This window comes from Trifolium pratense, linkage group LG5 (genome assembly GCF_020283565.1).
Source record: "Trifolium pratense cultivar HEN17-A07 linkage group LG5, ARS_RC_1.1, whole genome shotgun sequence".
Classification (NCBI taxonomy): Eukaryota; Viridiplantae; Streptophyta; class Magnoliopsida; order Fabales; family Fabaceae; genus Trifolium; species Trifolium pratense.
In genome coordinates this window covers 43,219,552-43,232,000 of record NC_060063.1, presented here as the reverse complement: position 1 = coordinate 43,232,000, position 12,449 = coordinate 43,219,552, and the positions used below count along the sequence as shown (strand labels likewise).

Sequence of the window (12,449 nt, the reverse complement as noted above, 5' to 3'; positions counted from 1 at the left end):
GATTGTTTGGACTGAATTGTAGATTGATTTTTTTTTTTGACACAATTGTAGATTGATTTTGATCTGTATGATTCATTCATGTTGTAGTCAGGTCTGGACCTGGTGGCTTCTGCTCTCAGTTTTTTACCAAGAATGTTAATATTCTTATTGCATGTTTTTTCTAAGCAACAGTACAAAGCCATTTTCTCCAATGAAATAAAACTAATGGTGTGCAGTGGAATGAATCTGTGGAGTATATCTAGCCAAATTACTTGGCCTAAATTTAATGATACAACTGTTAAACACTCTACAGAAAACAATTAAGGCAACCTGTTCATTTCAGTGTTTGAGGTAACGAAGGTTTTTGTTGAGTTCATTGCTATTGTCTTTGTCTATAGTATAAAGCTTCCAGGTTTTTGTCCTTGTTGCAGCTCTGTATCTTTTTGCTTTTACAGTTTTACTCAATTGTGAATAGCTGACCTTTGTGCAAACGTCGGTGCTTTTATCCCTACCGGATAGGAAATATTATTATCTTAGTCAACTACATTGAAGAGAATAGTTAGCAATCTTGGCTTGTGGGAATTTGTCCATGATTTTGCTAGAATGTGTAATGCTGGAATGTGTACATTTAATGTAAAAGAGAATTGTCCAGGAGTTCTGCAGGATCTGTTTGTTGTTGGCAACAGGGGATGTTATTTTGCTGCTGTTCAGGTTGTTGGCCACGGATGGTTTGTTTTCCTCTAGGTCCCTAGTCGATTTTGGAGCCTCACGGTTGGTTTATTTTTGGAGTTTGGGTGATATAGGAAGCGGCACTGTTTTGTTCTAGTTGGTCCTAGCTTTTCTTGTATGGTTTGAGACTTAATGGTGTTATTTTTTTGACTCTGGTAGTTCTTCTTTATGGAGCTATTAGAGTTGGTCTTTTAGTTTATTTGCTCTTGTAAATTGCGGAACTATCCTGTTAGTGCAGTATTGGTAACATCTTGTTTTTATCATCCAGTACGTCTTGTGCTCGGATTTGAGTATTAATAATATTTTGCCGTTATAAAAAAATGTAAAGGAGAATGGAAGATGCTCTTTTAATGGATTTGTGCTGGTTTAGCAGTTCAGTTTCCACCATTTTGGTACGGTATACAACTTTTTTATTGAGAAGTCTTGATGATTATATGAATTAGTTGATTTTAGTTCTCTTATAAGTAAAAGATTCATGTTGATTGTCAAATATCATATACTCAAACCCAAGAGCACTTAGATGAGATGGCGCGGGTCTCTTCTAGCTTAACCAAGGTCTTGGGTTCGATCCCTGGCTTGGGTATGCAGCAGTGTTAAAACTCTTAGGGAGAGTTTGCCACCCATTTGGTCCCACAAGGCTCGAGGGATTAGTCTCTGCAGTTGCGCGCAGAGGATACTCAGTTTACACCAAAAAAATATACTCAAGCAAAAGGTACTTTAGTTACCAGATAATTCATGATAAGAGTCTGGGCACACATTTTTGGGAGTGATTGAGCTAAGTTAACTATAAACTATTGCTTTGCAAGTAGTGGGTAGGTTTAGGTTAGACATTTGGTAGTTTTCAAATGTTTTTTGTTGGTTCTCAATCTCATATTGGAGAGCATGTAGGAATGGAATGTGAGTGTTGTGGGGATCAACGGTCGCTGTTTTTGTGAGGGAGGGTGTGGGTGTGAGGAGAATTGGTATCTCATCATTGTTTTTTTTTTAGTATCCGATATTTTCAGGGTTTTGGTATTCAATTTGTCAATGGCTTAGGATTAAGTTGGTATTTCAAAGGGAAAGCATGGCACATATGGAGCAGTTCACATATATAATCGATAATGGCAGAGCATCTCCAGGCGAGTCAGTGTAATTTGGTTTGCTTGCATCTGGACTATCTGGAAGGCAAGAAATGACAAATTGTTTCGCAACAAAGAGGTAGGCCTCGACAGAATGACAGAGAATGTAAAAATCACTTCATGGAATTGGTTGAAAATCAAATCAAATAGCATTGCCTATAACATAGCTTATGTGGTGTCAAATCCAACAGCATGTCTCGGTTTCATGGGGTCCTAAAGAATCCAGGCAATTGTTTCAATTCCAAGGGGCACTTAAAATTGATTCCTCAAGTTTTGGTGTCTCTGTGCGTCAGTGGAAGGGTGGTGAGAAGTCTCTTTGCTATAAATGGAGGCTTAGTAATAGTTTATTTAGAAGTGGAGTTGCACTTTCCTGTTTGATAGTGGCAGACTGGTGATTTGCTTGATATCATGAGTTGGTATAGTTTTGTAGGGAAGCGATCTTCTGGTGTAGCCTGGTTTTTGAGACAGGTGATAGTTCGGTATCGCTTAATTCGTTATATTTTGGTCGCATCTCAAAATCCATGTTCAGCTGGCAGCGGTTATAAAAAATGTTTTTCTCGCATTTTCTGTGTGTCCGCCGACCGTTAGTGACATGGAGCGAGGTCCCTAGATATCCGAATTGGCATCTCAAATTGCTCAGGACAGTTTTGGAGTTGCTGTCACTGATGAAGAGGTTGATTGGGGGCAATCTTTATAATGCCACATTGCAAATACAACATATCCTATCTTCAGTTTCAAATAAGACAATTTGCAGTATCAAAATAGTTCATTGTTTAGCCTAATATATTGACGGGAGTTCTTTAAGTTTCGCATTTGTAAACAACTAGGCCTTTTAAGTTTTTAAGATAACAGTTAGGTCCTTTAAATTTTTTAGGTAACAAATAGGTCATTTAAGTTTATAACTTGTTGCACCATTACTCTTCCCGTTATCTTCTGTTACAAAAATTTGTTGCATGGTTACTCTTTCGGTTACCATGTTGCATTGTGGCCATTAACATTGACTTCCACTATGATGAATAGTTTGATGAAAAAGGCACATATGTTGGAGGAGATTAACTGGAGGGTTAATAGTGCAACAAGTTAAAAACTTAAATGACCTATTTGTTACCTAAAAGACTAAAACGACATAACTGTTACAAACATGAAACTTAAAGGACCTTTGAATGCATTTACCCTAAAAGAAAATATATTGAAGTTCATCGAGTTAACCAATAGTCTGCATAGTTATTAATGTCATCACTCATTGTGTTTGAATATCATTTGGGAACTTGGTTTCTAATATTTTCAATCAATAACTGAAAAATGGTGCAAATCACACACTGATAATGATCTTATAATGCTATACAACACTACATAATTAAGTCACCAATATCTACTAGTAATATTTATCAAATCTAAGTACAAATTGTGAATTATCCTCATAAGTACCACTGAGTCACTTACCATAACTACTACTAAATAAACCAACCAACCATAATGCTTTAGCAAAATGTGATTTATATGTGACTCATTTATTTACTTTCTAACATTTTCTTATACGGACACACTATTTGGAACCCCTCTGCATGTAACACCAGGTTCAGAACTAGGAGCAAGCAATTCATAAGGCAAAACACCAGCACCACAACGGTTCCTCAAATTCCTATCACTGTTCCTACTATCAATCACCTTCTCAATCTTTCCAATTTCAGCAGAAAATTCATGAAAAGCTTCGACAATCTCAGCATCACCGTTCCAAGTCGAAGGATGTTGCCTCTCACCTAAATACTCTTCGTCAGCCGAATGAGTGGAAAGAGTATCAACAACAGCCATATATTTTGAAGCTTGCAACAAACTAGGCAATGCATTGAGGAAATACTTTTGTGGATCAGATATGAAACTTGCATATTCAGGATCACTTTCTTCAGGTATCAACCTTCTCATCAACGGTGGACGATTTGGCACATACCCTCCATAAGGATACTGACCGAAATTAAGTGCGGCATGTTGCGCGGATGCATTCCAAATTAAGATTGTTAGCACCGAGACAAGATTGTCACTGTCATACAATTTCGGCCACCATGTTTCGTCCTTTAAATCAGCATGGCCTACATTGATTGATTCCGAGTACCAAGCTTGTAACTCTCTATCATTGATTATTAGGCTTGGATTTGGATAATAATAGCTCACATATTTTTGGACCCAATTTTCGATTGCTGACCAAATTAGAAGACCATCTTCTGCATAAGGGTAATCTTTCATTGTTAGCTTTAGGCCATGTGGTTGCGTTTGATCAGGAACAGCCATTCCCCTGCAATGTTAAAAAGTGAAAATCTTAGTTAGATTTATTTGTTATTTTCTTACACCAAATAAAGCAAACATCAATAGCTTGTTGAGAAAAATGTAGGGCCTTTTTGTCTTTTCACACTAGCCCAAGCTAAAGTTAGGCGGGGTTTCTGAGTGAACCAATCATAAAGCAAGCGATCGGCCCATGAATTTGGGTCGGCCTTTGTGAGTCCTTAACTAGTTCTTAGAGATAAGAACTGGTTATTGAAAGATCTTATATTTAGAGACAGAGATATTATAAGGAATTTTACCTGCGGATGAGATCTTGAGGGAGGCTTTCTTTGTCAAAACGCCAAGAGGTTTTGTAAGCAGCTGAACTAATCTCCATTGCATAGCGACCAGGAGTGAAGCAAGACTCGATGACACCGTCTGCATTGATCAAGCTCTGGCGAGCTAAAGCATTGATCTCCAAAGTGTACCTCATGTGTGGATCCAATAACTTGAAAATTGGATGCATTGCACTTAATTGCCTATGAGCAGACAATATAAATGGTTCCATGGAAGCATGTGTGCGTAGCCTATATAAATTTCACAAAAAAAAAAAAAAAAAAAACAAGTTCATGTCAGGATCTGATACCAACATACTTGCAAAATAATTTCTAAACATTTTTTCCAAACCTATGTAGCATCGACATTTTCACTGAAAGACATGTTTGATGTCCAACACATGTCAAGTTCTAGTACCAACATACGCATTTACTTTCAATTATTTCATTAAATTGTTATCAGTGACGACATGTCAACATAAATGTTGTGTCTGGTGTTCGTGTCATGTATCAATACTTCATAATAGAGTCTTGTGTCAAACTGTCAATGCTTCATAGTTGTGTCTGGTGTTCATGTCATGTGTTAATTTCATACGTCAAAGTATTCGTCACATGTAATTTTAGGACTAAATTGGTGATTAACTTAATAAATGAAATTTTGGGTATTTGCTTACCAATGGTGAGCAAGTTGGTGCACACCAGCATCATTGGAGCAAACATGAGCTTTTGCAAGCATCCAAGTCCAATTAGTAGTTGCATCTAAAGCAGGTGTAACTACACGTTTTGATGGGGTGTTTGGTCCAGATGGAGGTAAGCTAAGTTCTATAGCAACTGGCTTTAGAGTACCAAGTGGTGTCAAGAAATATATGGTTCTTGTTGCATATGATTTTCTACCATCCAAAGCATTGATCCTTTCCAAAAATGGAAGATAGATGTCATGATAATCAATTATATACAGCTTATTTTCATCTATTGCCTGCAAAATTCCAAAAGAAAAAAATGTAAGTGGGAGTTTGGTATACATAAGTAATGTATTAATAAAAAATTCAAAATTTATATGATGTACTATTTTTTATTATTATTCATTCACAATTTCACACAATATGCAATCTCAACCGTTGATTTGAGATTGAATGATTTAAGATTGAATGATTCAGATTATACAGTCAGTTTCCTAATGTTAATCAATCTTGACCATCAATTCAGATCAGACAACCACAACGAAGTACTATGTATGCCTAATCCAAATCCATTTAGTACATAAGTTATGTATTTAATCAATCATGACATTATCACCGTGTATCGTCGTGATTTTGTTAAATTATGAAACTTATAAAAGAAAATCACGGTGTCGCTGTGATTTCGTCGAACTCAGGGTCCATGCAAATGTGCCCTCAATAAGACCATTATAAATTTGATTGCATAGCATATGGTAAGCAAATTTATGATTGCTTTGATGAGTACCTCTTGGACAGTCATGCCATTAAGTTGATGTACAATGTGTTCTTCTTTAAGGGCAGACTCTTGTGAACCATAAATTTCAGGATCTAATTTACTAACTGGTGGAAAAACTGTAAGCCTCTCAATGGTAACAGGATTAACTCCAGCTATTGCTTGACGTGCAAATTCATCATCTCTCAACCAAGCAAATTTGTCCTCTACACATTAGTCACATGAGTTGATTAATAATTTAACAATTAATCAACAAAAATATAATACACATTAGTCACATGATTTGATCAATAATTTAACAATTAAAATAAAAAATTTACAATAACTAGACACACATGTGAAACATTTAGAATTAACAATTGAATAGTACAACTTTGGATACAGCTTAATTAATAATTTCATATAATAATAACAAATTGGCCCAATTGTAAACATATAGTATTAGTATAGTATATAGAAAAGGAATAATATGAACATTAGATCTAGCTTTGAACTGAAAAAAAAAATTGGGGTAAAATTCAATTGTGACAAACACTAAAAGCCAAATAACATGTTGCAATGTGGCCCTCTTTAGAGCACTATCTTTTGATATGGCATGCTTAATGCTTATGACATACATGCAAGCCATTATAGATATATATTCATGACCAAGGACCCTACCACATTGCAAATGAAACGAAAGTAAAAAAAATAGAAACTTTCCTTTAATATAATTGATTGATTGATATATGATTTGGACATATTTGAAATCTAAGGTGAAATTTTTTTAATAAAGACATAATTCAATCTAAAAATCTTCTACTTATTTTTTTATCAGCTATCTTATCAATTATCTGCTACTTATTATTTTTTACCGACCCGAGTATTTAATATGTAATTACATTCGCAATTGTGTAGTCAAAGCTAAGGATCCGGATACTCTGATGTCATTGATTGCATGCAGTCGTTCAGTCATGAATTCATGACTGATTGATCTTGATCAGACGGTCCATGATAAAGAAATATTCTGATTTTATAAAATGTGAAGTTTCAGTCATAAAATTTTAGACTGTCCATTGAGATTAGATGGTCATAAAGTCGTGATTGCACAACTGCATGCATCCAGTGACCGCACATAATCAAAATCCCAAAACCAATGAAAGCAGACCTGACCCTTTAAAGCAGACCAATGAAATCATGTCATTTGCCTGAATTTCGGGTGGGTCGATACGGGTCTATGGTACAAAAAAGTGAAAAGCTATTAGTATAAAGGACAAGAAATTAACAATAAGAAGTGCATACTCACTTGATATAATCTTGGGAATGTCATACTTAAGAATACCCTGGCTGGATTCTTGAATCTTGCTAACAATTTTAGGCAATGGGAGTTTCTTCAAAACATCATCTTGCAAACCCAACTTAATGAGTAGCCCTACACTATAAAGGCCATCAACATCTGAGAATTCATTGAAGTCTTGATTGTGAGCAGAAAGACTTGATTTAAGGCCAGGGAGCAAGTTATGTAGCACTCCTTTAAGCCTCTTCACTGAAAATGTGTTCTTTTTAGATTCCTCAAATCTTTCATCTCTTGGTATATACATAGGAAGTGGCTTCTCTATTCTACTCTCACAAGTAATATCTGCAGCACCATCCAATTCAACTTTGCTTAGTTATTTAGAATAAAAAAAAACAAAATAATATATTACTACATCTTAATCAAATTAAATTACTACTAATAAACAACAAAATAAAAGTACAAGTGTAAAAAATTTAAATATATATAACCCACGAAGTAAAGATTTGTACAACTAAGGTATCAACTCAATCCGAAGAGTTTGACATTATAATATTAAGAGACAACAATTTTTAAATCCCATTAGAAATGGTCGTATCACTTTAATTAATAATAATTTTTGTTCTTGCCAAATTTTTTAAAAGAAAAATATGTGTGCAGTTTTTTTTTTTTTGGTACAAAAAATATATGTGTACAGTTATTTTAGAAAATGAATATTATGACATGTAATATAATTGGAAAAAAATAAATGCATCCTCCTCATATATTAGTCTCTATAATTTTAAGTGCCTATATAAATATTAAACTCAATTATCCAATTAAAGTTTTACAATGCAACATTATTTACTAATGTAAAATTGTTTATTAATTATATTGTACCAAAAAATAATTGCTTATATATTTAATTTAAGATTACCTGTATCACTTGGTCCACGGCCAGTACGACACCGTCTTGGGTATGGATACATTTTAGAAGCTCCAAGAGTTGGTCTAACAAGATCAAGTCCTTTATCTGGATTTCCCAAATCATTGTATATATCATAATCATAAATTCTATCAGATAATTTTCTAACTCCTCTTCCATCACCTCTAAGATTTTTCAAATCTTTCTCCCTCAAAATTTTAATCCCAGCAGGTGTATCATCGGGTAAATAAGCCTGTTCAAATTAAATCACAGTAAATTAACAAAGGTTAATTACCAAAAGAAAAATTCGATTTTATTTGTGACGAAACAACAATTAGGGAGCGATACTTGTTACATGAACGGTGTGGACATGTGACACCGGCACATATGTTACCAATGTGAAATTGGCCTAAGAAGAGAACTTGTGACTAAAATTTCAACTCTTATATATGTGTGTATAATGTGATATCGCTACCAACTAGATTAGACTCGTGTCAATGAAAATTATTAGTAGTAATTTGTTGTTGGGTACAACCATTATTAGTAGTACTGTTTACATTGAATTAGATGGCGTATTTGCCCAATTGCATAACGTAGGTAGTTGGTAGGTCAATTCAATGGGGCTTGGTCCATGCATAAATCTGACTAAATGTTTTTCAAGCTTAATTTTTTATTGACTCAAAAAAATATTTCGTTTATTTATTATAATCACTTTATCCAGGATAATTATTTAAAAAAATACAGTGATATATATTATAGAATTTAATTTATATGCATGCACTGTTAGTCTAAAGTTATTTTGCACATGCGTCCAATAATATATCGACATATCATGTATGATAATTAAAAATACATGATGTGTCACATTCATTAAATGATGTTGCAACGCGTCATTGGATATATGTGTAAAAAAAAATTACACCGACGGTGCACAACAATTAAACTCTATATTTATATATAGAAGGATAATAATAAAAGTAATCTAAAATTACGGACTGTTTGCCATTCAAAAAATATATAAATGAAATTAATTTATTTATTTTTCGTAAAATGAACTTTGATGTGTTGTCCTTTTCAAGATTCTTCAAAAGAAAAATTAATATTATGTAGCTTTTAACTTTTTTAAGTTTCATATTTTTCACGTTGAAAAAAAATGAATCACAAAACATAAAACAAATATTGTTGCTTTATCATATTGCTATTTTTTTATCATTGGTATCTGGTCCACTGAACCGTCTAATTTGGTTCGGGAGTAGGTACTAACATCAAGTAGTTTCATCCCTCTTCAATCGCAGTTGCGGAGGATCAAACAGTGGTCCTTCCAACCAAGTCTAGCGCCAATCACAACCAAATCAACTAACTATTGGTTATCATATTGCTATTGACCGTATTTTTTTTCCTACTGGGCCATGTTATTATGACAGAAATAAAAATAAATTAAACTAAATAATAATAAATAACATAAAACAAACACGTAGTAGTTGAAGACAACCCAAGAGCCTTTAGAATATACCATCGTCTCTTCTAGCTTAACTTAGGTCTCATACTCGAACTTGAAGTTGGACATGCAATAATCGTGCTAAATATATATACAATTTACAATAATAAAAAATAGTTGAAGAGAGAATTAAATTAAATACCTTATTAGAAAAGAAAATTCTTTTTCCAGGAAGATCTTTTCTAGCTTGAACCCAAGAATTGCAAGGAAAATGAAATGCTCCAGTAGCAAAACCTTCAATGGTTATACTTTCCAAAAAAAATTCTTGTTGATGATTATTTATCATAGTAATAGCACCTGGTTCTCCAAAATTTGAATCAACTGTAAATTCAGCTGTGTAACTAACTCTCTCTGCCTTAACATTAGTCTTCTTTGACCAATCCTTAAGCACAGCTTCATTACTCTTCTTTGGGCCTTTTGTTTCTGTAGATCACACCCAAAAAAAAAAAGTCAATTAATTTAATTTAGTTTATAAAATTCAAGGTTATTATTCCAAATAAAATAAAAGTAGAAAAATGATTAAAATTAAAAGTATTAATTATTGAAAGTGATCATGATGAACAAAATTAATGAACTATTTCTTGATAAAAAAAAAGTATATTTTTTAGGAAATTAGTGACATTTACAAGATACCCTTAAAGAGAAAAAATTATGGGGTGGCTTTAAATTTGAAATGATTTTTTTTTTTTAAGTAAATGTTTTTTATCAAAAATTGGGAATTATTTTTAGATGATTTTTTATTATTATTATTTTAGAAAATTAGTGACATTTCTAGAATATACCCTTATAGAGAAAAATTTATGGGGTGCCTTGAAAATTGAATTGATGAATTTTTTGAAATAAAATATTGATTTTTAAACAAATTAAAGAAAAGTTTTACTTGGATCAATCTCAGTATTTTAGGAAATTAGTGACATTTCTAGAATACCCTTATAAAGAAAAAAAATATGGGGCTGCTAAAAAATTGAAAAGACTAATTTTTTAAAAATAAATATTAATTTTTAATCAAATTAAGGAAAAAGTCTTACTTGGATCAATCTCAGTACTAAAAAGTTCAAGAACAACATTTCTTCCAATTCTATCAGTCAAAGAATCAAGATGTTTCACAAAAGTCTCTTTGAAATCTTCTTTGATCTTGTTCCTCACTGTAACAACAGCTCTAACTTTGAATTTCACTGGTTTCTCAGAAGGAACAGAAGAAGAAGATGAAGATGAAGATGAAGAAGATGAAGAGCCTTTCATCAAATCTTCACTTATAGCTGCAACAGGAAACATAGCAGATTTTCTTAATTTCAAAACTTTTTTGTTTCCAAAAGGAACAAAAACAGGACTGATTAAAAATCTTCCATTTTTCTGTTGAAAAATTTGTGATGAAGAAGGAAATAATGATCTTTGTATAAATGATGAACCCATGATTTCATTTGTTAGAGCCATTAATCAATGGTTTCTTTGAGGTTTTTTTTTCCTTCTTCTAAGGTTGTTTTGCTCTGTTTGAGGAAGTGGAACAGTGAGAAATTGTTTCTATAGTTGTGTCGGTTTTTTAATGTAAATAATAATATAGCTGGCTTAGAATTGTGTTTTATATATATAGAGAGAAGAACTTAAGAAAAGTAGATTATATTAAAGGTGGCAAAATATGAATCATGAATCTCTCTTCACCGTCCACACACGTTTATTTTTCCGCAGCTTATGTTTATGCATATCATTTTTTTTATAGTTGACTCGTTTCTAAGGTTTAGTTTGATGTATTTGGTTTAAAATTTGAACTAAAAATATTAATTGATTTTGAAGTTGAATTAATTGATAGTTGAAATAATTGTTGATCAAATTATATTTATCATTTTAATGAACTCTAAATTATCAATTATTTATTTTTAATTTTTTTTTGACTAAATTATTTATTTTTAATGTTGACGGTAGTTGTTTAAGTGATCTTGTTCGAGTTGAATTTGGAGAACTTCTTTGTCACCCTTCCAAAGCTTAGATCATAGGCTTCTTTGGATTCCTCTTTGGATCTTTTGACATCCTTCATGTCGGGCTACATGTAATTCATCAAGGTTGTTATTTGCTAATCAACTTTTATATTTTTTATTGTCCAAATAATATTTCTGGACATATTTTAAATGTGTTCGTGGATTGAGTTTAGAATTTTAGTCACATTTATTATCCGAAACGATTAAAATTAATTGGCCTTTGAGTAAATTAGTATTTTTTTATACCAAATTAATTGGTCTTTGGGTTAATGAGTTATTACATATAGTTTTTTTTTTTTAAATTAAAAACCCAAAATAATTTATAATTAATTGATGTTTTCTTTCATAAAAGTTTTAAAATTTAGACTAAATTTACTATTTAAAATTTTAACACTTAAAATCACTTGAAACATTTCAAATATAGTATCAAAATTTAAGATTTTAACACATACAAATTTTACACTATATTATCATAAATTAAAAAATGTAATAATTTTTTAAACAGATTGCTGCATTCGTAGGTTCATGAGTTTAAAATTATAAACTCATTACCGGAATCAAATCACTTCAAATTTGAACGGTTGGTTCATATCGGATCCACACTTGTACAAGTACTAGTAAAATAGTAAAATACAAGTTGAATTGGGTTAGGTCAATTGCATTCATGAACACCCAATTTAATTTGATTGTTTCTTCTCGTGCCCTCTCCCTTTCTCGTGCTCCCCCTAAAATTTCAAAAATAGTCATCTCGCAAGATAATCAGCGAGTGTTGAAGGGGTGCAAAATCTAGAAAAACACAGTTTACTACTTAAAGTATGAACTGAGTTCACACTTTAGCTAACGAACCTTATAAAAATAGTTTTATAAGGGGTGAAGAAATGGTGAGGGGGATAATAATATTAAATTTTATAAGGAGAAAATTTCCAAAGTTT

The 12,449-nt window shown here is 32.4% G+C and overlaps 1 protein-coding gene across 1 annotated transcript; it reads right to left on the bottom strand.

Moving 5' to 3' along the window:
- Positions 1-3,088: 3,088 nt before the first annotated feature.
- LOC123883050 (linoleate 13S-lipoxygenase 3-1, chloroplastic-like) lies at positions 3,089-11,300 on the bottom strand. The gene is made up of 8 exons (XM_045931744.1): positions 10,573-11,300; positions 9,687-9,967; positions 8,059-8,299; positions 7,155-7,487; positions 5,882-6,075; positions 5,092-5,393; positions 4,403-4,669; positions 3,089-4,116 (listed from the first exon to the last, which is right to left on the bottom strand). The coding sequence occupies exons 1-8, from the start codon at positions 10,976-10,978 to the stop codon at positions 3,360-3,362; spliced, it is 2,781 nt and encodes a 926-aa protein (XP_045787700.1). The 5' UTR covers positions 10,979-11,300; the 3' UTR covers positions 3,089-3,359.
- Between the last annotated feature and the right edge of the window lie 1,149 nt (positions 11,301-12,449).

Coding starts and splice junctions, on each gene's coding strand:
- LOC123883050 (XM_045931744.1), bottom strand. CDS start 10,978: ATGGCTCTAACAAATGAAATCATGGGTTCATCATTTATACAAAGATCA. Junction 9,968..10,572: donor TAGTACTGAGATTGATCCAA/GTAAGACTTTTT, acceptor TGTGATCTACAG/AAACAAAAGGCCCAAAGAAG. Junction 6,076..7,154: donor CATTCCCAAGATTATATCAA/GTGAGTATGCAC, acceptor ACTAATGTGTAG/AGGACAAATTTGCTTGGTTG.